Consider the following 25,237-nt stretch of genomic DNA (forward strand, 5'->3'; position numbering starts at 1 on the left):
TTTGGCCGTCTTCTTATCAGCCAGATACTTAGGGCAATTGCGCTTCCAGTGACCCATACCCTTGCAATAGTAACACTCTGTTTCAGGCTTAGGTCCAGCTTTGGGTTTCTTCGTCGGATTGGCAACAAGCTTGCCGCTCTTCTTCGAATTACCCGTCTTGCCTTTGCCGTTTCTCTTGAAACTAGTGGTCTTATTCACCATCAACACTTGATGCTCTTTACGGAGTTCAGACTCTGCGACTTTCAGCATCGCAAACAACTCGCCGGGAGACTTGTTCATCCCTTGCATGTTGTAGTTCAACACAAAGCCTTTATAGCTTGGCGGCAGTGATTGAAGGATTCTGTCAGTGATAGCTTCTTGCGGGAGTTCAATCCCCAGCTCAGCTAGACGGTTTGAGTACCCAGACATTTTGAGCACATGTTCACTGACAGACGAGTTCTCCTCCATCTTGCAAGCATAGAATTTATCGGAGGTCTCATACCTCTCGATCCGGGCGTTCTTCTGAAAGATAAACTTCAACTCCTGGAACATCTCAAATGCTCCATGACGCTCAAAGCGACGTTGAAGTCCCGGCTCTAAGCCATACAAGACTGCACATTGAACTACTGAGTAGTCCTCCTTACGTGCTAACCAAGCGTTCTTAACATCCTGATCAGCCGTAGCGGGTGGTTCATATCCTAGCGCAGCATTAAGGACATAATCCTTCTTCCCAGCTTGTAAGATTAGCTTAAGATTACGAGCCCAGTCTACAAAGTTGCTTCCATCATCTTTCAACTTAGCTTTCTCTAGGAACGTATTAAAATTCAGGGTGACTGTTGCGTGAGCCATGATCTACAACACAAATATATTCAAAGTGGACTTAGACTGTGTTCAAGATAATTAGAGTTTAACTTAATCAAATTACTCGCTAAACTCCCACTCAAAAAGTACATCTCTCTAGTCATTTGAGTGGTTTATCATCCACTTACACTAGCTCAAGGCCGATCATCACGTGAGTTGAGCATAGTTTCAGTGGTAAGCATCCCTATGCTAATCATATCATCTATATGATTCATGATCGAACTTTCGGTCTCATGTGTTCCGAGGCCATGTCTGCACATGCTAGGCTCGTCAAGCTTAACCCGAGTGTTCCGCGTGCGCAACTGTTTTGCACCCGTTGTATGTGAACGTTGAGTCTATCACACCCGATCATCACGTGGTCTCTCGAAACGACGAACTGTAGCAACGGTGCACTGTCGGGGAGAACACAATTTCGTCTTGAAATTTTAGTGAGAGATCACCTCATAATGCTACCGTCATTCTAAGCAAAATAAGGTGCATAAAAGGATTAACATCACATGCAATTCATAAGTGACATGATATGGCCATCATCACGTGCTCCTTGATCTCCATCACCAAAGCACCGGCACGATCTTCTTGTCACCGGCGCCACACCATGATCTCCATCAACGTGTCGCCATCGGGGTTGTCATGCTACTCATGCTATTACTACTAAAGCTACATCCTAGCAAAATAGTAAACGCATCTGCAAGCACAAACATTAGTATAAAGACAACCCTATGGCTCCTGCCGGTTGCCGTACCATCGACGTGCAAGTCGATATTATCTATTACAACATGATCATCTCATACATCCAATATATCACATCACATCGTTGGCCATATCACATCACAAGCATACCGTGCAAAAACAAGTTAGACGTCCTCTAATTTTGTTGTTGCATGTTTTACGTTGTGACCATGGGTATCTAGTAGGATCGCATCTTACATACGCAAACACCACAACGGAGATATATGAGTTGCTATTTAACCTCATCCAAGGACCTCCTCGGTCAAATCCTATTCAACTAAAGTTGGATAAACTAACACCCGCCAGTCATCTTTGAGCAACGAAGTTACTCATAGCGATGAAACCAGTCTCTCGTAAGCGTACGAGTAATGTCGGTCCGAGCCGCTTCGATCCAACAATACCGCGGAATCAAGAAAAGACTAAGGAGGGCTGCAAAACGCACATCACCGCCCACAAAAAATTTTGTGTTCTACTCGAGAAGACATCTACGCATGAACCTAGCTCTAATACCACTGTTGGGGAACGTCGCATGGGAAACAAAAATTTTCCTACGCGCACGAAGACCTATCATGGTGATGTCCATCTATAAGAGGGGATGTGTGATCTACGTACCCTTGTAGACCGTACAGCAGAAGCGTTAGTGAACACGGTTGATGTAGTGGAATGTCCTCACGTCCCTCGACCCGCCCCGCGAACCGTCCCGCGATCAGTCCCACGATCTAGTGCCGAACGGACGGCACCTCCGCGTTCAGCACACGTACAGCTCGACGATGATCTCGGCCTTCTTGATCCACCAAGAGAGACGGAGAGGTAGAAGAGTTCTCCGGCAGCGTGACGGCGCTCCGGAGGTTGGTGGTGATCTTATCTCAGCAGGGCTCCGCCCGAGCTCCGTAGAAACTCGATCTAGAGGAAAAACCGTGGAGGTATGTGGTCGGGCTGCCGTGGAAAAGTCGTCTCAAATCAGCCCTAAAACCTCCGTATATATAGGGGGAAGAGGGGGAGCCTTGCCTTGGGGTCCAAGGACCCTCAAGGGCTTCGGCCGAGCCAAGGGGGGAAACCCTCCCCTTCCAAACCGAGTACAACTAGGTTTGGAAGGACGAGTCCTTCCCCCTTTTCCCACCTCCACATTTTTTTATTTTCACTTTGATTTTTCTTCCTATGGCGCATAGGGCCTTCTTGGGCTGTCCCACCAGCCCAATAAGGGCTGGTGCGCCACCCCCAAGGCCTATGGGCTTCCCCGGGGTGGGTTGCCCCCCCCCCCCTGGTGAACTCCTGGAACCCATTCGTCATTCCCGGTAACTCCAAAAACCTTCCGGTAATCAAATGAGGTCATCCTATATATCAATATTCGTTTCCGGACCATTCCGGAAACCCTCGTGACGTCCGTGATCTCATCCGGGACTCCGAACAACATTCCGTAACCAACCATATAACTCAAATACGCATAAAACAACGTCGAACCTTAAGTGTGGAGACCCTGCGGGTTCGAGAACTATGTAGACATGACCCGAGAGACTCCTCGGTCAATATCCAATAGCGGGACCTGGATGCCCATATTGGATCCTACATATTCTACGAAGATCTTATCGTTTGAACCTCAGTGCCAAGGATTCATATAATCCCGTATGTCATTCCCTTTGTCCTTCGGTATGTTACTTGCCCGAGATTCGATCGTCAGTATCCGCATACCTATTTCAATCTCGTTTACCGGCAAGTCTCTTTACTCGTTCTGTAATACAAGATCCCACAACTTACACTAAGTCACATTGCTTGCAAGGCTTGTGTGTGATGTTGTATTACCGAGTGGGCCCCGAGATACCTCTCCGTCACATGGAGTGACAAATCCCAGTCTCGATCCATACTAACTCAACGAACACCTTCCGAGATACCTGTAGAGCATCTTTATAGTCACCCAGTTACGTTGCGACGTTTGATACACACAAAGTATTCCTCTGGTGTCAGTGAGTTATATGATCTCATGGTCATAGGAACAAATACTTTACACGCAGTAAACAGTAGCAACAAAATGACACGATCAACATGCTACGTCTATTAGTTTGGGTCTAGTCCATCACGTAATTCTCCTAATGACGTGATCCAGTTATCAAGCAACAACACCTTGTTTATAATCAGAAGACACTGACTATCTTTGATCAACTGGCTAGACAACTAGAGGCTTGCTAGGGACAGTGTTTTGTCTATGTATCCACACATGTATATAAGTCTTCATTCAATACAATTATAGCATGGATAATAAACGATTATCTTGATACAGGAATTATAATAATAACTATATTTATTATTGCCTCTAGGGCATAATTCCAACACGTGAGCCATATAATAAAGAGTGTCTTAGTTCAAGGGCTTTGCCTCTTGCCATGATCAAAAGAGTGAGAATAGAACAAAAGCATGAAAGATCATGTAATGATCTTATGGGAAGTGATGGCTTCACATATAAAAAGAATGAGGATTGAAACTTGTTGAGGGTAGCAAACGTAGACCTTGGTCATTGTTGCAATTAATAGGAAGTGATAAAGAAGGAGAGGTTCACATATAAATATATTATCTCTCACACCATCTATGATTGTGAACACTCACTAAACTATCGCATGCCTAGAAGTAGATGTTGGACAAGGAAGACAACATAATGAATTGTGTTTGCTTGGCTCCGAAAAATGTTATATGATTAGAGATCCCTTAGCATGTGACGATTGCTTCCACCTCATATTAGCCAAAACCTCCCGCACTAAGTAGAGATACTACTTGTGCATCCATAAACCTTCAAACCAGTTTTGCCATGAGTGTCCACCATACCTACCTATGGATTGAATAAGATCCCTCAAGTAAGTTGTCATCGGTGCAAGCAATAAAAATTGCTCTCTAATATGTATGATCTATTAGTGTGTGGAAAATAAGCTTTATACGAACCTGTGATGAGGAAGACATAAAAGCGACAGACTGCATAATAAAGTTCTTTATCACAGGAGGCAATATAAAGTGACATTCCTCCGCACTAAGAGGACACGCATCCAAACCTCAAAGGCGCATGACAACCTCTGCTTCCCTCTGCGAAGGGCCTATCTCGTACCTTTACTTTTTGCCCTCGAAAGAGTCATGGTGATCTTCACCAATTCCTTATTCCGCCTGTATCTTGGCTAACGTCATATGCTTAGGAAAGATCTATATTCATATGTCAACTTGGAGGTAAGTATTCATGAATTATTATTGTTGACATTACCCTTGAGGTAAGCAGTTGAGAGGCAAAACTGTAAGCCCCTATCTTTCTCTGTGTCCAGCTGAAACTTTGATCTCATGAATACCACGTGAGTTGTAGCAATTGTAGAGAACGAAAGAATGATTGAGTATGTGGATTTTCTTTACAAGCTCTTATTTGACTCTTTCTGATGTCGTGATAAATTGCAATTGCTTCAATGACTAGAGGCTATCGGTTGTTACTTCTCTGTAAGGTTCTTGATCCATGCTTTACTTTGTGAAGGAATTATCACTTTAGCATGAGAGATCATATGTTGGTATTGCTGTTCTGATCTTGATCATGATGCATGCATGTTCGTATCTTGTTTTGTCGACACCTTGCTCCCTAAACATGTGGACATATTTATTGAGCTAGGCTTTCGCTTGAGGACAAGCGAGGTCTAAGCTTGGGGGAGTTGATACGTCCATTTTGCATCATGTTTTCATGTTGATATTTATCGCTTCTTTGGCTATTATTTCACTTCACGGTACAATTCTTATGCCTTTTGTCGCTTATTTTGCAAGGTTTACATGAAGAGGGAAAATACCAGCAACTCGAATTCTGGCCTGAAAGTAGAGCAAAGTTGAGATACCTATTCCGCGCAACTCCAAACGCCGTGAAAATCAACGGGGATTTTTTTGCCGATTTATCAAAAATACTGGGCCGAAGAAGTGCCAGAGGGGCACCAGGGGGTGCCCACAAGCTTCCACGGTGCGGCCACCCCCCAGGCCGCACCATGGGCGCTTGTGGGCAGCCCACTGGCCCATTGGCCCCCTCTTTTGCTATGTGGAGGGTTTTGTGCAGGAAAAATCAGAGAGGAGCTTTTTCGTGGTTTCGCCGCCGCCACGAGGCGGAACTTGAGCAGAACCAATCTAGAGCTCCGGCAGGACGATCTTGCCGGGGAAAGTTCCCTCCCGGAGGGGGAAATCATCGCCATCGTCATCACCAACACTCCTCTCATCGGAGGGGACTCGTCACCATCAACATCTTCATCAGCACCATCTCATCTCCAAACCCTAGTTCATCACTTGTAACCAATCTCCGTCTCGCGACTCCGATTGGTACTTGTAAGGTTGCTAGTAGTGTTGGTTACTCTTTGTAGTTGATGCTAGTTGGATTATTTGGTGGAAGAGTTTATGTTCAGATCCTTGATGCTACTCATTACCTCCCTGATCATGATTATGATTATGCTTTGTGAGTAGTTACTTTTGTTCCTGAGGACATGGGATAAGTCATGCTAATAGTAGTCATGTGAATTTGGTATTCGTTCGGTAATTTGATATGTTGTATGTTGTTTTTCCTCTAGTGGTGTTATGTGAACGTCGACTACATAACACTTCACCATTATTTGGGCCTAGAGGAAGGCACTGGGAAGTAGTAAGTAGATGATGGGTTGCTAGAGTGACAGAATCTTAAACCCTAGTTTATGCGTTGCTTCGTAAGGGGCTGATTTGGATCCACTAGTTTAATACTATGGTTAGACTTTGTCTTAATTCTTCTTTCGTAGTTGCGGATGCTTGCAAGAGGTGTTAATCATAAGTGGGATGCTTGTCCAAGTAAGGGCAGTAGCCAAGCGCCGGTCCAGCCACATATCAAACTATCAAAGTAACGAACGTGAATCATATGAACATGATGAAAACTAGCATGACAGAAATTCCCTTGTGTCCTCGGGAGCGTTTTTCCTCCTATAAGACTTTGTCCAGGCTTGTCCCTTGCTAAAAAAGGGATTGGGCCACTTTGCTGCATCGTTGCTACTTTTGTTACTTGTTGCTCGCTACGAATCATCTCACCACACAATCATTTGTTACCGACAATTTAAGTGCCTGCAGATTATTCCTTGCTAAAAACCACTTGTCAGATCCTTCTGGTCCTCGTTGGGTTCGACACTCTTACTTATCGAAAGGACTACGATTGACCCCCTATACTTGTGGGTCATCAGTAACATACCGAAGGACAAAGGGAATGACATATGTGATTATATGAATCCTTGACACCGAGGTTCAACCGATAAGATCTTCGGAGAATATGTAGGATCCAGTATGGGCATCCGGGTCCCGCTATTGGATATTGACCGAGGAGTGCCTCGGGGCATGTCTACATAGTTCTCGAACCCCCAGGATCGGCACTCTTAAGGTTCGATGATGTTTTAGTATAGTTGAGTTATATGTGTGGTTACCGAATGTTGTTTGGAGTCCCGGATGAGATCACGGACGTCACGAGGGTTTCCAAAATGGTCCGGAAACGAAGATTTATATATAGGATGGTTTCATTTGGTCACCGGAAAGTTTCGGGCAATTCCGGCAGTGTATCGGGAGTGACGAATGGGTTCCGGGAGTTCACCGGGAGGGGCCCACCCACCCGGGAGTGAGCCCAAGGCACTAGGGTTGCGCCACAAGTCCTTAGTGGGCTGGTTTTGTCAGCCCAAAGGGGCCCATGGTGCCACATAAAGAAATACCAAAAGAAAAGAAAAGGGGAAAGGGAAAGAGGGAGGTGGGAAGGAAGAGGAGGACTCCTCATTCCCAAACCGAATTGGAGGAGGAGTCCTCCTCCTCCAAGCGTCGGCGCACCCTTGAGGGACTTGTCCCTCAAGGCAAGCCCCTCCCCCTCCCTCCTATATAGTGTGGTGTTTTAGGGCTGATTTGAGAAAACTTTTGCAACGTGCAACTCAACCCTATATCACATAGTTCTACCTCTAGATCAGATTACTACAGAGCTCGGGCGGAGCCCGTCAGGAGTAGATCATCATCACCGCCGGAGCGCTGTCACGCTCCCGGAGAACTCATCTAGTTCTCCGTCTTGCTTGCTGGATCAAGAAGGCCGAGATCATTGTCGAGCTGTACGTGTGTTGAACGCGGAGGTGTCGTCTGTTCGGCACTAGATCGGAATGGATCATGGGACGGATCGTGGGATGGATCGCGGGACGGTTCGTGGGATGGTTCGAGGGACGTGAAGACGTTCCACTACATCAACCGCGTTTCTTAACGCTTCCTGTTGTGCGATCTAAAAGGGTACGTAGATCCAAATCTCCTCTCGTAGATGGACATCACCATGATAGGTCTTCGTGTGCGTAGGAAATTTTTTGTTTCACATGCAACGTTCTCCAATAGTGGCATCATGAGCTAGGTTCATGCGTAGATGTTATCTCGAGTAGAACACTAAAGGTTTTGTGGACGGTGATGTTCGATTTGCTTCCCTCCTTAGCCTTTTCTCGATTCAGCGGTATTGTTGGATTGAAGCGTCCCAGACCGACATAACTTGTACACTTACGAGAGACTGGTTTCATCGATTGACATGCAACCTCGTTGCATAAAGATGACTGGCAGGTGTCGGTTTCTTCAGCTTTAGTTGAATAGGTTTTGACCGAGGCGGTCCTTGGAGAGGTTAAATAGAAATTTGCACATATCCGTTGTGGTTTTTGCGTAAGTAAGATGCGATCATACTAGATACCCATAGCAGCCACGTAAAACATGCAACAACAAATTAGAGGACGTCTAACTTGTTTTTGTAGGGTATGCTTGTGATATGCTATGGCCAATGATGTGATGTGATATATTGGATGTATGAGATGATCATGTTGTAATAGTTAATATCGACTTGCACGTCGATGCTACGGCAACCGGCAGGAGCCATAGGGTTGTCTTTAAACTAACGTTTGTGTTTGCAGATGTGTTTACTATATTGCTAGGGCGTAGCTTTAGTAGTAATAGCATAGATAACATGACAACCTCGATGGCGACACGTTGATGGAGATCATGGTATGGCGCCGGTGACAAGAAGATCGTGCCGGTGCTTTGGTGATAGAGATCAAGAAGCACAAGATGATGGCCATATCATGTCACTTATGAATTGCATGTGATGTTAATCCTTTTATGCACCTTATTTTGATTAGAACGACGGTGGAATTATGAGGTGATCTCGCACTAAAATTTCAAGACGAAATTGTGTTCTCCCCGACTGTGCACCATTGCTACAGTTTGTCGTTTCAAGACACCACGTGATGATCGGGTGTGATAGACTCAACGTTCACATACAACGGGTGCAAAACAGTTGCACACGCGGAAGACTCGGGTTAAGTGACGAGCCTAGCATGTGCAGACATGGCCTCGGAACACATGAGACCGAAAGGTCGAGCATGAATCGTATAGTTCATATGATTAGCATAGAGATGCTTACCACTGAAACTATTCTCAACTCACGTGATGATCGGACTTGAGTTAGTGAATTTGGATCATGTACCACTCAAATGACTAGAGAGATGTACTTTTTGAGTGGGAGTTTAGCAAGTAATTTGATTAGTTAAACTCTAATTATCTTGAACATAGTCTAAGTCCACTTTGAAATATCTTTGTTGTAGATCAATGGCTCACGCGACAGTCACCCTGAATTTTAATAAGTTCCTAGAGAAAGCTAAGTTGAAAGATGATGGAAGCAACTTTGTAGACTGGGCTCGTAATCTTAAGTTTCTCCAGCAAGCTGGGAAGAAGGATTATGTCCTTAATGCTGCGCTAGGAGATGAACCACCCGCTATGGCTGACCAAGATGTTAAGAACACTAGGTTAACACGTAAGGAGGACTACTTAGTAGTTCAATGTGCAGTCTTGTATGGCTTAGAGCCGGGACTTCAACGTTTCTTTGAGCTTCATGGAGCATTTGAGATGTTCCAGGAGTTGAAGTTTATCTTTCAGAAGAACGCACGGATCGAGAGGTATGAGACCTCCGATAAATCTATGCTTGCAAGATGGAGGAGAATTCGTCTGTCAGTGAACATGTGCTCAAAATGTCTGGGTCCGTCTAGCTGAGCTGGTGATTGAACTCCCGCAAGAGGCTATCACTGACAGAATTCTTCAATCACTGCCACCAAGCTACAAGAGCTTTGTGTTGAACTATAACATGCAAGGGATGAACAAGTCACCCGGCGAGTTATTCGCGATGCTGAAAGTCGCAGAGCCAGAACTCCGTAAAGAGCATCAAGTGTTGATGGTGAATAAGACCACTAGTTTCAAGAGAAACGGCAAAAGCAAGAAGGGTAATTCCAAGAAGAGCGGCAAGCCTGTTGCCAATCCGACAAATAAAACCAAGGCGGACATAATCCGGAAACGGAGTGTTATTATTGCAAGGAACTGGGTCACTAGAAGCGCAACTGCCCCAAGTATCTGGCCGATAAGAAGGCGGCCAAATAAAAATCAGGTATATTCGATATACATGTTATTGATGTGTATTTAACCAGCTCTCGTAGTAGTGCGTGGGTATTCGATACCGGTTCTGTTGCTCATATTTGCAACTCGAAACAGGAACTACGGAATAAGCGAAGGCTGGCGAAGGATGAAGTGACGATGCGCGTGGGAAATGGTTCCAAGGTTGATGCAATCGCCGTCGGCACAGTTTCACTTCAGTTACCATCAGGATTAGTTATGAACTTAAACAATTGTTATTTAGTGCCTGCGTTAAGCATGAACATTATATCTAGATCTTGTTTATTGCGAGACGGTTACTCGTTTAAGTCACAGAATAATGGTTGTTCTATTTCTATGAGTAATAAATTTTATGGTGATGCACCCAATGTGAGAGGATTGTTCATATTGAATCTTGCTAGCGATAATACACATATACATAACATTGAGACCAAAAGATTTAGAGTTAACAATGATAGCGCCATGTTTTTGTGGCACTTCCGCTTAGGCCATATTGGTGTAAAGCGCATGAAGAAACTCCATTCTGATGGACTTTTGGAGTCACTTGACTTTGATTCACTTGACACGTGCGAACCATGCCTCGTGGGCAAGATGACTGAAAGGACGTGGATGTCGCCCAGAGGTTGGGTGAATAGGCGCTTTAAAATAATTGCGGTTTAGGCTTGAACAAATGCGGAATAAAACTAACGTTTAATATGTCAAGCACAAAACCTAAAACAACTAGGCTCACCTATGTGCACCAACAACTTATGCTAAGCAAGATAAACAACTAAGTGATAGCAAGATATATGACAAGAAACAATATGGCTATCACAAAGTAAAGTGCATAAGTAAAGGGTTCGGGTAAGAGATAACCGAGGCATGCGGAGACGATGATGTATCCCGAAGTTCACACCCTTGCGGATGCTAATCTCCGTTGGAGCAGTGTGGAGGCACAATGCTCCCCAAGATACCACTGAGGCCACCGCAATCTCCTCATGCCCTCTCACAATGCAAGATGTCGTGATTCCACTAAGGGACCCTTGAGGGCGGCCACCGAACCCGTACAAATGGCAAACCTTGGGGGCGGTCACCAGTACCCGTACAAATTGCTCGGGGCAATCTCCGCAACCTAATTGGAGACCCTGACGCTTTCCCGGAGCTTTACACCACAATGATTGATATCCAAGACACCACCAAGATTCTAGGACGCCAAAGCATCCACGAAGAACAATCTCTAGGGTACTAAGTACCAAAATGTAATATGGCTTCTCAAACTTCACTTCCACGTATCATCGTGGAGAACTCAAACCGATGCAACTCATGCAATGGCAAGAACACACAAAGTGGTCAAGTCCCTCACACTCAAATCCCTCCACAACAACAAAAGCTATGAAGAAATATGAGAGGAAGAACAAGGAGCTCACAAAGAACTCCAAGATATAGATCCAAGGGGTTCCCCTCACATAGAGGACAAAGTGATTTGTGGAGACATGGATCTAGATCTCCTCTCTCTTTTACCTCAAGAACTAGCAAGAATCATTGGAGGAATTGAGGGTTAGCAAGCTCTAAGAAGGTCAACAATGGGGAAGAACACGAGCTCAATGGATAGATCAGTCCAAGGGGGAAGAAGACCCCCTTTATATAGTGGGGGAAGAAATCATACCGTTACCCCCACTTACAGCCCGAGCACAGCGATACTACCGCTAGCCCCTGGCGGTACTACCGCTAGACCCTCGCGGTACTACCTCTAGAGAAAGTCTTTGCAAAAAGTCCTACGAAGAACAACCGCTCAAAGAGAGGTACTACCGTCCCGAAGCGGTACTACCGCTAGGGAGCGGTAGTAAGAAATTACTACCGCTCCGGGGGCGGTACTACAGCTCCGGGGGCGGTACTACCGCTACAGGAGCGGTACTACCGCTGGCACCACGAGCGGTACTACCGCTGGATACTGAATCTGCTCTAACTTTCACATACGGACTCCGATTTCGATGAAACCAATTTTGTTGGAAAGCTAACGACATGGGCTAACACAATCTTGATAGAAATATCAATAAGAAGCAAGTGATAAAAGGACCATAAGAAAATGGTGAGAACCCTTCTTCGAATAAGACCAGTAAAAACTCCCAACATTGAAAACATCATAGAAGATGCATATGGACCCCGTTTGCGATGAACTCGAGCTTGTCATGAAGATGACCATAAGCTCTAAACTCACAAAGAGAAACACCAAACAAGAACCAAGAAGTATGATGCAAGGATGCAAATGGTTTGAGCTCTCAACGATCGATATGACCAAGCTACTCACTTGAGAGCCTCCCTTGATAGTACAACAATCTATCCTAAAACAGAAAACCTATCAAGGGCAAACATATACCTTGAACCTCGTCCTCTTGAGATAGATGATGATGATCTTGGCTTCCTCAAGATGGACCACCTTTCTTGATTGTGTTGGCCTGATGAAGACTAGTTAATTGCCCCCCCCCCATACTCACTATGGGTGAGCCACTCTTCATCATATCTTCACAAGTCCATTGCCACCACAATGGACGGCAAGCTTCAAGCATGATATCTTCGTGCTGATCCACTTGAACTTGCACACTGCAATCTTGATGACGATCACCATTTGATGTCATCCTTCATGGGTTGTATGAGATCTTCCTCTAGATGCAAGCCCATGGAGACACACCTAACCCCACATAGAACTCTTACGAAGACCGTGGGTTAGTACACAAACACGTAATGGACAATGCTTACCATACCATGGGATCACTTGATCCCTCTCGATACATCTTGTATGCTCTGTATGAGATCTTCCTCTAGACGTAAGCCCATGGAGACACACCTAACCCCACATAGAACTCTCACGAAGACCATGGGTTAGTACACAAACACGTAATGGACAATTCTTACCATACCATGGGATCACTTGATCCCTCTCGGTACATCTTGTACGCTTTGTGTGTTGATCATCTTGATTTACTCTTTGTCTGAGATCTTGATCAACCTTGTGTCTCTATGACCATTCTTTGGATAATACCTTGAATACCATCTTGGTCATCATATAAACTCCTTGAACCCAACAGATGGACTTCAAGAAGTGCCTATGGACAAATCCTATAAATATAACTTAAGGCAACCATTAGTCCATAGGAATTGTCATCAATTACCAAAACCACATATGGATATATATGTTCTAACAATCTCCCCCATTTTGGTAATTGATGACAACCACTTCAAGAGAGTTTATACAAGGAAATAAGCATAACCAAGCGCACACATACAAAGCAATAATGCATGCGTGCAAGATGTAAATGCTTACGCAATAAAAGCAAAACCCTCTAAACATATCCAAAGTAAACCCTCTAAACCAACAATACATAGGACAAACTCCACATACATAGGTGCACATAGATATGAATTTGAATTTCATGCAACTTTAGCCAATTTATGACAAGGTGGAGTTTCCCCTATATATTGGGTCAAAGAAAGAAAGCAAGCAAAAGAAGCTATATATAGTAAATATGCATGCTCAAGGCTTTCAACAATCAACTCAACACAAAGTTGATAATACACCAAAAGACAAGGTATCAAGTGATAATAAGATACCAAACGAAAAACTATCACTTGAAGGATATCAATGAAAAGATACCTCAAGGAATGAGATATCCATTGACACATGCCAAATAAAAGGAAACAAGATACCAGTTGAAGGAAACCAAACACGAGGTATCTAGTTTCCAAAAGAGAGCTAGGTTCCAACAAACCAAACCCTCGACAAATTTTCATGATGGCACAAAGCATCATAAAGAGCAAGACTTTCCTCCCTTCAACACACACTTGATTGGAATCACACAATTTTATGATGGGCGAATAAAGAGAGTGTTCTAAAGAAAATAGGATAGCTCCCCCAAGGGATGTTCATTATATAGAATTTGCATTTAAATAAAAAATGCACAAGATGGGATCATCACTTTTCCTATATCTATAAAAACACTAGACATGTTAAAATAGATCCACAAGAGGCAAGGAAGACAAACGAAACACAAAATCCAATGTAAAGACGATTAGCAATTCCTACCACATGATGGGAATACCAATTGTCAAGGACAAGAAGTATTTTGGAAATAATACTCATTGGTAGATTGCAAATATATCCAACATCATATTTACCCATAAAACGCAAGCAAATGACACTTGTAGAGCTAACATGCCACCTAGGAACAAGATAATTCACAATATCAACACTAAGTGGCAATACCTCAAATGTACACATTTTCTAGGCTTGTAATATGCACATAGCATATTACCCGATAATGTGATAACCCAACAATATTAACAAGTGGCAAATTAAAACCAACAAGAGATAATTAATGGACCATATAGAATTTGAATTTCTCATGAGTAAGACATACCACATAGAAACTAGATAATCTTGAAATATCAATACTAAGTGGTATTCCCCATGTATACACATTTATAGTATTGTGAGGTGTGCAAAGCACATCACTCCCCCATAATGGGATAATCCATTAATCTCTCACAAGATACAACAAAGATACAAACAAGATGCAAAAAGGCTCAATACAAGACTCACATGTACATGGTGTGCAAACCAACATACACATACTCGATTACTCAAGATAAGAAAGTTGGAAGCACAACATATACAAACACATGCAAGGTACAAACCACAACATGCAAAGGGGCAAGTAACTAACAATGTAAACAATTTAAGTACAAGTTACTGTAAGGAGGCACATTGGATATAAGATAGAAACTCGATAATCCAAATGGCTTGGCTTGAGATAATATGAATGATGAAGACCCCTTAATTCTTCATTATGTATCAAAGTCTCCAATGTCATCCACATTAACCTATTGATCAAGTTTGAGCTTGTTGGTCCCCAACCACGTTGGGTCCTAAGAGGTTAGTCACAATATGCTTGGCAACCCAAATGGTACTTTTCTTGACACCACTTTGAGTACCAACAAACTTGACAAACACATTGCCAACCTTATCCTTCCCAAGAGAGTAGATATCATCAATAATGATTGGGTTGGATAAATTACCTCTCGTGCAAGAAGAAGCGAAGTGACCCTTCTCACGGCATAAGTAGCAACATCTACCCTTTAATTTCTTCCCTGTTGATTTCTCAACATGAGGAGTGTTGGCTTGGGTCTTCTTGGGAAGGGGCCTTTCTTCAAATTGTAGTTGAGTATGTGATTGAACTTGTGGCCGCTTCCCTTGTTGCTTGTGACTTTGGGGCTCCTTCTTTAGTGGGCAAGATCTAACATGGTGCCCTTCAATTTTGCACTTGAAGCAAATAATCTTGGCTGAATTCTTGACTTGTTATTGGCCCTTCTTCTTGAAGCTTTTGGACTTATTCTTCTTGTTGGAGTTGAATCCAAGTCCATCTTTGTCATTTGGGTATTTTTGCCCACACAAGACATTGTTGAGTGTGGACATTCCTTCATGACTCTTTTCCAAGTCTTTCTTCAAGAAAGTGACTTGGGCCTTGAGCTCTTTGATTTCCTCTACATGGTTAGTATCAACACAAGTACTAGAGGAAGTATAAGCTTCACTGTTAGAGCAACAAGGCATGGAAAGTAATTCATCACAAGATGTAGCAACATTATGAGTAGATGAATTACGAGGACTAGCACATGGGAATATAGCTTTTTGACTAGAAGTAGTGCTAATGTCCACATGAGGCTCACTCGATGTTACCTTGGTAGTAATAGCCTCATGAGCTAATTTTAGCACATTATGGGATACTAGAAGATCATCATGAGAGCTTGTGAGCATTACATGACTTTCTTCCAATTTCCCATAGTTGCTAGATAGCAACTCAAGTTGAGCCCTTAGCTCAACATTCTACTTTAAAATGGATGCTTCACAAGAAGTAGAGTTAGTAGCACAAGCATCATTATTAACAATAAGAGGAGAAGGCAACTTGGCAAGCTCTTTAGCATATGAAGCTTCAAGTTGAGCATGAGACTCGGTGAGTTCGATGAGCGAACTCTTAATAGCCCTTGAGCCATTTTCGAGGCACTACTAGAAAAAGGGCTATAGATAATATAGACACTAATGGCGCACCAGACAAGTGGTGCACCACTACTATATAGAAGTGGCGCACCATGTGCAGGTGCGCCATTAGTGTGATGGACACTAATGGCGCACCACACACACGGTGCACCACTACTAACAAACTTTTTTTCCAAAAGTACTAATGGCGCACTGGGGCAGAGTGCGCCATTACTAGTTTAACTAGTAACGGCGCACCACTCACCCAGTGCACCACTACTATAATTTTTTTTTTTGCAAAACTACTAATGGCAGACCACCAGCTGGTGCGCCATTAGTAACCAGGGTTACTAATGGCGCATTTGTAGGTGGTGCGCCATTAGTAGTTTTGCAAACCCTCGTCCAATTCGTCGAATCCTGCGACCAAGGTAGGCATCCGCCCTGGTTCTCGATCGATTTCGCGCCGGTATTTCTACTTCTTCCCCGGCGCCGACTCCACCTCCCCCTACGCAGCTGTCCCCGTCGTCGTGCCGTCTAGCCCCTCCTCCGTACCCGCAGCCACCCTACCCTCCCTCCGCAGCCAGGGGGTCCCGGCCTCGCCCTCGCCCTGACTCCCCGCCGGCCGTCCCCGGCGACCGAACGAGGAAGCCCGGCAGCGCCGCCAACGGAGGGTTCATTGTCATCTCCTGGTCCCAGATTCGTGTGATCCGTGCGAATCCGGCCCCCGTCGCCTCCCCGCGCCCGTCGCCCGCGATCCTCCCACCGCCTGCGATAAGGAACCCCCCTATAGCCCGCTCGGACAGATTCATCTGCAGCATTCCATATCTGCGAGCGATCAAGTGGCGCATGGACGCGGTGTCTACTAACGCAATCCTCTGCTCGTTTGTTTGTTTGTCTAATCTCGGTTGGCCGACCCCATTTCCATTGACAGGATGTGCTACGTTGTGTTTAACGCCCGTTAGTGCCAGCAACAACAAGTTCGTTCCCAAGTTTCCGGGGGTTCAGCTGACCCCGTCCATGCCCACCGCCTACCCGGGGGAAAGATGCTGCTTGCGCTTAAACTATTGTTTGCTAGTGTAGTTTGATTTTTGTTCAGACAGTATCAGTAGGATGGCTCAGCAACCTTCATACTACATCCCTTGTTTAGCCGGGCATTTGATATTCTGCGACGTGCAAATGCAATGGAGGTCCATTTGTCTGTAGCTATGTCAGCTTGTGGACACGAATGCCCATTGTACACTTGATTTATTACTTGTGTGAAATGTGAGAACCTGCCACTTCGGTATTTCTACTGGGACTAGTTGCTATGCTAGCTGATTTTGTTGTTTTCCCTTTGTGCTTTACTCAGAAAGAGACTATCTTCTTCAAATGAGTCCCCAATGTTGGGGACCTCAGTCTCCAGATTCTCAAAAGCAAGGGCGTTGCATGATGGAAGCAGCATACCTAGGCGGCCCAATCCTGGTCTAGTACTTGAAGACGTCAAGCAGGAGGCTACTGATTATTCCGACATTGATGGCTTGAATGGACCAAAATTGTTTGGATCAGCAAAAAGGACATCGCTGGATGGTGGTTCAGGTAGGAGGGGGGCAAGATCAGCGTTGAATCTGGTAAAGCTGGAGGACGATATGCCACGAGAAGGAGAAACAACTTCTACAACGTTTGCATCCCTTCTTGATTCAGCGATACAAGGTCAGTTTAGCAATGTCGTATGGGTAGTGATGCTTATAATCTAGCATGCTCTTCCGTTGCTGACAGTTCTTAATTTGAATATTTGTATTTACACATTGTAGTTATTATTATTATCAGTCGTTGTTTGTATATGATACATGCCATTGCGTTCCCTTTTGTTTTCTTTAGTTTCCACTAACCAATAAGTTTGTGAAAAAGGATTTCCACAAACTAAGCTGCACAAACCATCAAGTAGCAGTGAATAGTGAAGTGAAAGGTGATTGAGTCATGCTCTCAACTTCAATGAAAAGTGCCTTTTCCTTTTTTCTGAGAGCAGAGGACTCCTCTTGGCGTAAAACCACGACAAAAAATATGGAATGGAGAGAGTACTAGTTTTTTTCTTGAGGGAGTACTAGATTAATAGCATAGAGAAACATGTACATTTGTTTGCTTACCAGAAATCTGTGAACAGATATTATCTAGCTATATCCTTGTGATTATTTGTGTTTACTGATGTGTTCTTTTGTTGCAGGATTGATGCCCTTCTCGGACGTGATTTTACAATTTGAGAGGACATGTAGAAACGCTTCAGAGTCACTAAGGTTTTATATTGCCTTACACTAGTAATAATGCTCCATTATATGACTTCATATGATTGGCATATTCTACTGTTGACGAATTCTTGGATGCAAATTTTTGCCACATTACACTTACCATCATAATTTTTTCATCACGTGAAGATGAATAATTATTTTGCTCCAAGTATTTTATTTTCAAGGTAATAGATGCCTGTGATGTAGCTTGGATGCTAATGTGGGGATGCTTTTTAATTTTCAGGTATGCCGCCACAGGAAACATTCGGATGGTGGAGGATAAACTTATGCAGCAAAAAGCAAAACTATTATTGGATGAAGCTGCTTCTTGGCCCCTTCTTTGGTACCTCTATGGGAAAGGTAATAACTCTTATGATACAACGTTCTTGTAAGTAAATTGTTTGCGACACCGTGCATGAAATTCCATGTGTTACATTGCAGCAAATGAAGAGCTTCCTAAAGGACTATTCATGGTAAACTAAATTTATAATCGTGAATGTCTTAAAGTCTTTTCTCTCTGTATACACTTTGTGCTTGTATATGTGGATTTATCTGAAGGATGTATTATTTTTTTGATGACAGTCACCAACTACATCCCATCAAGAGGCTTGCCGCTATGTTGCAACGGATATTACCACACAATTGTGTCTGCGGATTGTACTTTGGCTTGAAGGACTTGCTTCTAAAAGTCTCGATTTGGAGAAAAAGGTAAGATAACCATGTTATGTTGTACTAAGACTTTAGTCTTTTCTATTTCCTCTTTGATACGTGGGAGCCCTGTAGTGGAACATGATTGATTGATTCCATTAGTGAAAGAATTAGCAAAGTAAATAGATACATCTCTCCACGACATGTTAACTTAAATATTTGAGTTGAAAGGTATTAAGCTACACTGTACTCGCTGTGAACACGAATATAGAAGGCACAATGATCAACATGGTACTAGAATTGTCTAAATTGCCCTTAATTAATATTTGTCAATACATGTAATGCAAGTGCTCTCTATTCCACTATCACCTAATAGCACCAGCGTCATCAAATAATCTGTGAAAGGAAATGCATGCATGCATGCATGTACAGTGGCACTTGCATGCATGTATGTGAAGTAGACAAGCAATGAGGGTACCGCCCAGAGGTACTTCTTTCTCTACTCCTATCTATTTATCAATAGAAATCTCTATGCTTTTCAAGTGTTGTAATTTGCTAGAGGTTGCTCTTTTCGCCTCTGCATCACTAACATTGTTGCTCAAAACATGTAAGTAGAGATCATTTGACCCATTTGAAGATCAAATTTATAATTAGAGACCATTCTTGAAGATCTTCATGATTTAGAGTGTTAAATTTGACATGTTGATGATTTCATCTTGTAGGTTGCCACGCGGATGATCTTTGGACTACGACATGGACATGAAGGCCTTTGTTTTAGTGCCAAATATTACTTACTAATGCCCGCAAAGTATCGTTGTGTATTATATTTGCTATGGAGCTATGTATGTATGGATGCTATGGAACTATATGTATATATGGATGCTATGGAATTTTGGATGTATGGATGCTATGGAATTTTGATATATGGATCATGAAATTTTTTATGCAACTTTGCATATATGTTATGTGTTGTCGATTAGTAAAACTATTGGGCACATATTATGTATTATATATTTGATATATATGTTATGTGTTGTTGAATTTGTGGTTTTGAAACAAAACATATATATGCCAGAATACCAGATACTAATGGAGCACCATGGGCTATACTAATGGCGCACTGCCTGGTGCGCCATTAGTATATATGCCCTGGGAGGCATACTAATGGAGCACCATGGGCTATACTAATGGCGCAGTGCCTGGTGCGCCATTAGTATACCAGATACTAATGGCGCACCTGTGGTGCGCCATTATTAAAAAATTCTAATGGCATGATGCTAGTAGCGCACATGTAGTGCGCCATTAGTAGCCAAAACAGGTGCGCTACTAGCAGGCCTTTTCCTAGTAGTGAGGTGCTCATAGTCCTCAACGAGTTTAGCATGTGCAACTTCAAGCTTATCGTTTTTAGTTCTAAAATCATTTGCCACCTCGAGAGCTCTATCATGGGATTCCTTTAAGCTAGATAATTCTATAGCAAAGGTTTCCTCAAGAGATTCCTTGGTGGTTTGTTCATTTTCAAGAGCTTGAGATAGCTCAGCGATCTCGTTAGCGTAATCATGCTCATGACCTTCCATTGTCTCAATGGTGGCCTCATGCTCCTTGAGATGAGCTTCCAACTCCTAAATGTATTTCTTGCCCTCAGTGGCAATAGACATGATTTCCAAGAAGTTGGAACAAGCAAGTCTATTTTTATAAAGAGATTTAAAAATAATTTCACCCTTAATTTTTAAGGATGCAATAATATCACTCTCTTCATCATTATTCTCACCCTCATTATCATCAACATCATCATCATGAGATACATTGGGATTCAAAGTAGGAGATACCTTTGAAGCCTTAGCCATAAGGAAAAAGTGAGTAACAATAGATAGGATCCCTTGAAGCATCATTCAAGGCCACATATTGTTCCATGGAGTGATGAATTTCCTCTACATTGTTAGCACAACAACTCGAGGAAATATATATTGTACATTTTTATCATGGCAATGAGATATAGGAAGCATATCATCATGAGATTTAGTCAAGCAGTTTTTACATGATATGCAAGGACTATCAACACAAGCATGTAAAACATTTAGAGTGCTCAAAGTGTTAATGCCCAAAGATGAATCATTGCAATAATATAGTGGTGAAGGATCATCAACAATAAGCCCGCTATCATCATTGCAATGATCTCCACTACTCACCATATCATTACCTTGTGGCAATCCACATGTAGGTGAAGTAGATGAAGTTGAGAAGACCACACGACCTGAGGTGGAGGGAGAACAATCATTCCCACAAATCTTGGACATACCATATTTATCTTGAAGCTTTGTCCACAACTCATGAGCATCCCGGAATGGCATGAGTTGAAATATAACTACATTGCTCAAAGCATCAAAAAGTATATTAGAAGCTTGAGCATTGAGATAAGAGTTTTTCTCATCCTCTAAAAATATATTTTGAGAATCCTTTGGAGGAGAAAAACCCATATCTACAATTCGCTCTAAATTTGGATCCAAGAACCGAAAGTGATTAAGCATGTGAATTACCCAAACATCAAAATTTGTGCCATCGAAACTAAAAGTGTCAGTGAATCCTAAACCCCTAGTCGACATCCTTCCTCTCTAGGTGGTTAAACCTAATAAAGAGAGACCTAGCTCTGATACGAATTGAAAGGACGTGGATGTCGCCTAGAGGGGGAGTGAATAGGCGCTTTAAAATAATTACGGTTTAGGCTTGAACAAATATGGAATAAAACTAAAGTTTAATATGTCGATCAAAAAACCTAAAACAACTAGGCTCACCTATGTGAACCAACAACTTATGCTAAGCAAGATAAACAACTAAGTGATAGCAAGATATATGACAAGAAACAATATGGCTATCACAAAGTAAAGTGCATAAGTAAAGGGTTCGAGTAAGAGATAACTGTTGGAATTATGCCCTAGAGGCAATAATAAATATAGTTATTATTATAATTCCTGTATCAAGATAATCGTTTATTATCCATGCTATAATTGTATTGAATGAAGACTCATTTACATGTGTGGATACATAGACAAAACACCATCCCTAGCAAGCCTCTAGTTGGCTAGCGAGTTGATCAAAGATAGTCAATGTCTTCTGATTATGAACAAAGTGTTGTTGCTTGATAACTGGATCACGTCATTAGGAGAATCACGTGATGGACTAGACCCAAACTAATAGACGTAGCATGTTGATCGTGTCATTTTGTTGCTACTGTTTTCTGCGTGTCAAGTATTTATTCCTATGACCATGAGATCATATAACTCACTGACACCGGAGGAATGCTTTGTGTGTATCAAACGTCGCAACGTAACTGGGTGACTATAAAGATGTTCTACAGGTATCTCCGAAGGTGTTAGTTGAGTTAGTATGGATCAAGACTGGGATTTGTCACTCCGTGTGACGGATAGGTATCTCGGGGCCCACTCGGTAATACAACATCACACACAAGCCTTGCAAGCAATGTGACTTAGTGAAAGTTGTGGGATCTTGTATTACGGAACGAGTAAAGAGACTTGCCGGTGAACGAGAATGAAATAGGTATGCGGATACTGACGATCGAATCTCGGGCAAGTAACATACCGAAGGACAAAGGGAATGACATACGGGATTATATGAATCCTTGGCACCGAGGTTCAAACGATAAGATCTTCGTAGAATATGTAGGATCCAATATGGGCATCCAGGTCCCGCTATTGGATATTGACCGAGGAGTCTCTCGGGTCATGTCTACATAGTTCTCGAACCCGCAGGGTCTGCACACTTAAGGTTCGACGTTGTTTTATGCGTATTTGAGTTATATGGTTGGTTACCGAATGTTGTTCGAAGTCCCGGATGAGATCACGGACGTCACGAGGGTTTCCGAAATGGTCCGGAAACGAAGATTGATATATAGGATGACCTCATTTGATTACCGGAAGGTTTTCGGAGTTACCGGGAATGTACCGGGAATGACGAATGGGTTCCGGGAGTTCACCGGGGGGGCAACCCACCCCAGGGAAGCCCATTGGCCTTGAGGACCAGCCCTTAGTGGGCTGGTGGGACATCCCAAAAGGGCCCTATGCGCCTAGGAAAGAAAATCAAAGAGAAAAAAAAAGAGGAGGTGGGAAGGGAAGGAAGGACTCCCACCCACCAAACCAAGTCCAACTCGGTTTGGGGGGGGGAGCCTTCCCCCTTGGACTCGGCCGACCCCCTTGGGGCTCATTGAGGCAAGGTCCCCTCCCTCCCACCTATATATACGGAGGTTTTAGGGCTGATTTGAGACGACTTTTCCAAGGCAGCCCGACCACATACCTCCATGGTTTTTCCTCTAGATCGCGTTTCTGCGGAGCTCGGGCGGAGCCCTGCTGAGACAAGGTCATCACCAACCTCCGGAGCGCCGTCACGCTACCGGAGAACTCTTCTACCTCTCCGTCTCTCTTGCTGGATCAAGAAGGCCGAGATCATCGTCGAGCTGTACGTGTGCTGAACGCGGAGGTGCCGTCCGTTCGGTACTAGATCGTGGGACTGATCGCGGGATTGTTCGCGGGGCGGATCGAGGGACGTGAGGACGTTCCACTACATCAACCGCTTTCACTAACGCTTCTGCTGTGCGATCTAGAAGGGTACGTAGATCACTCATCCCCTCTCGTAGATGGACATCACCATGATAGGTCTTCGTGCGCGTAGGAAAATTTTTGTTTCCCATGCGACGTTCCCCAACAATAACCGAGGCATGCGGAGACGATGATGTATCCCGAAGTTCACACCCTTGCGGATGCTAATCTCCGTTGGAGCGGTGTGGAGGCACAATGCTCCCCAAGATGCAACTAAGGCCACCGTAATCTCCTCACGCTCTCGCACAATGCAAGATCACGTGATTCCACTAAGGGACCCTTGAGGGCGGTCACCGAACCCCTACGAATGGCAAACCTTGGGGGCGGTCACCGGTACCCGTACAAATTGCTCAGGGCAATCTCCACAACCTAATTGGAGACCCTGATGATTGCCCGGAGCTTTACACCACAATGATGGAGATCCAAGTCACCACCAAGCTTCTAGGACGCCAAAGCATCCACGAAGAACAATCTCTAGGGTACTAAGTACCAAAACATAATATGGCTTCTCAAACTTCACTTCCACGTATCACCGTGGAGAACTCAAACCGATGCAACTCATGCAATGGCAAGAACACACAAAGTGGTCAAGTCCCTCGCACTCAAATCCCTCCACAACAACAAAAGCTATGGAGAAATATGAGAGGAAGAACAAGGAGCTCAAAAAGAACTCCAAGATTTAGATCCAAGGGGTTCCCCTCACATAGAGGAGAAAGTGATTGGTGGACATGTGGATCTAGATCTCCTCTCTCTTTTCCCTCGAGAACTAGCAAGAATCATTGGAGGGTTTGAAAGTTAGAAAGCTCTAAGAAGGTCAACAATGGGGGAAGACCACGAGCTCAATGGATATATCAGTCCAAGGGGGAAGAAGACCCCCTTTATATAGTGGGGGAAGAAATCAGACTGTTACCCCCACTTACAGCCCGAGCACAGCGGTACTACCGCTAGCCGTGGCGGTACTACCGCTAGCCCCTGGTGGTACTACCGCTAGACCCGGGCGGTACTACCTCTAGCCCTGGCGGTACTACCTCTAGAGAAAGTCTTCGCAAAAAGTCCGAGGAAGAACAACCGCTCAGAGAGAGGTACTACCGTCCCGAAGCGGTACTACCGCCCACCCGGAGCGGTATTACCGCTCCTAGAGCGGTACTACCACTAGGGTGTGGTAGCAAGAAATTACTAACGCTCCAGGGGAGGTACTACAGCTCCGGGGGCGGTACTACCGCTACAGGAGCGGTACTACGGCTCGCTCGAGGAGCGGTACTACCGCTGGATAGTGAATCTGCTCTAACTTTCGCATACGGACTCCGATTTCAACAAAACCAAGTTTGTTGGAAAGCTAACGACATGGGCTAACATAATCTTGATAGAAATATCAATAAGAAGCAAGTGAGAAAAGTCCCATAAGAAAGTGCTGAGAACCCTTCTTCGAATAAGACCAGTAAAAACTCCCAACATCGAAAACATCATAGAAGATGCATATGGACTCCGTTTGCGATGAACTTGAGCTTGTCATGAAGATGACCATAAGCTCTAAAACTCACAAAGAGAAACACCAAACAAGAACCAAGAATTATGATGCAAGGATGCAAATGGTTTGAGCTCTCAACGAACGATACAATCAAGCTACTCACTTGAGAGCCCCCCTTGACAGTACAACAATCTATACTAAAACAGAAAACCTATCAAGGGAAAACCTATAC

At 43.7% G+C, this 25,237-nt stretch overlaps 1 protein-coding gene across 1 annotated transcript; it reads left to right on the forward strand.

Annotated features, from left to right (window-relative positions):
- The first annotated feature begins 17,400 nt into the window (after positions 1 to 17,400).
- On the forward strand, positions 17,401 to 18,313 carry LOC123441879 (nuclear pore complex protein NUP107-like). The gene is made up of 2 exons (XM_045118067.1): positions 17,401 to 17,710; positions 18,222 to 18,313. Exons 1-2 carry the CDS (start codon positions 17,401 to 17,403, stop codon positions 18,311 to 18,313), a joined length of 402 nt encoding a protein of 133 aa, XP_044974002.1.
- The last annotated feature ends 6,924 nt before the right edge of the window (positions 18,314 to 25,237 follow it).

This window comes from Hordeum vulgare, chromosome 3H (assembly GCF_904849725.1).
Source record: "Hordeum vulgare subsp. vulgare chromosome 3H, MorexV3_pseudomolecules_assembly, whole genome shotgun sequence".
In the NCBI taxonomy this organism is placed as follows: domain Eukaryota; kingdom Viridiplantae; phylum Streptophyta; class Magnoliopsida; order Poales; family Poaceae; genus Hordeum; species Hordeum vulgare.

Excerpts from the sequence above, each read along its gene's own strand:
- LOC123441879 (XM_045118067.1), top strand. The coding sequence starts at position 17,401 with ATGTTGGGGACCTCAGTCTCCAGATTCTCAAAAGCAAGGGCGTTGCAT. Across the intron at positions 17,711-18,221 it reads TCTTGATTCAGCGATACAAG|GATTGATGCCCTTCTCGGAC; the intron begins GTCAGTTTAGCA and ends CTTTTGTTGCAG.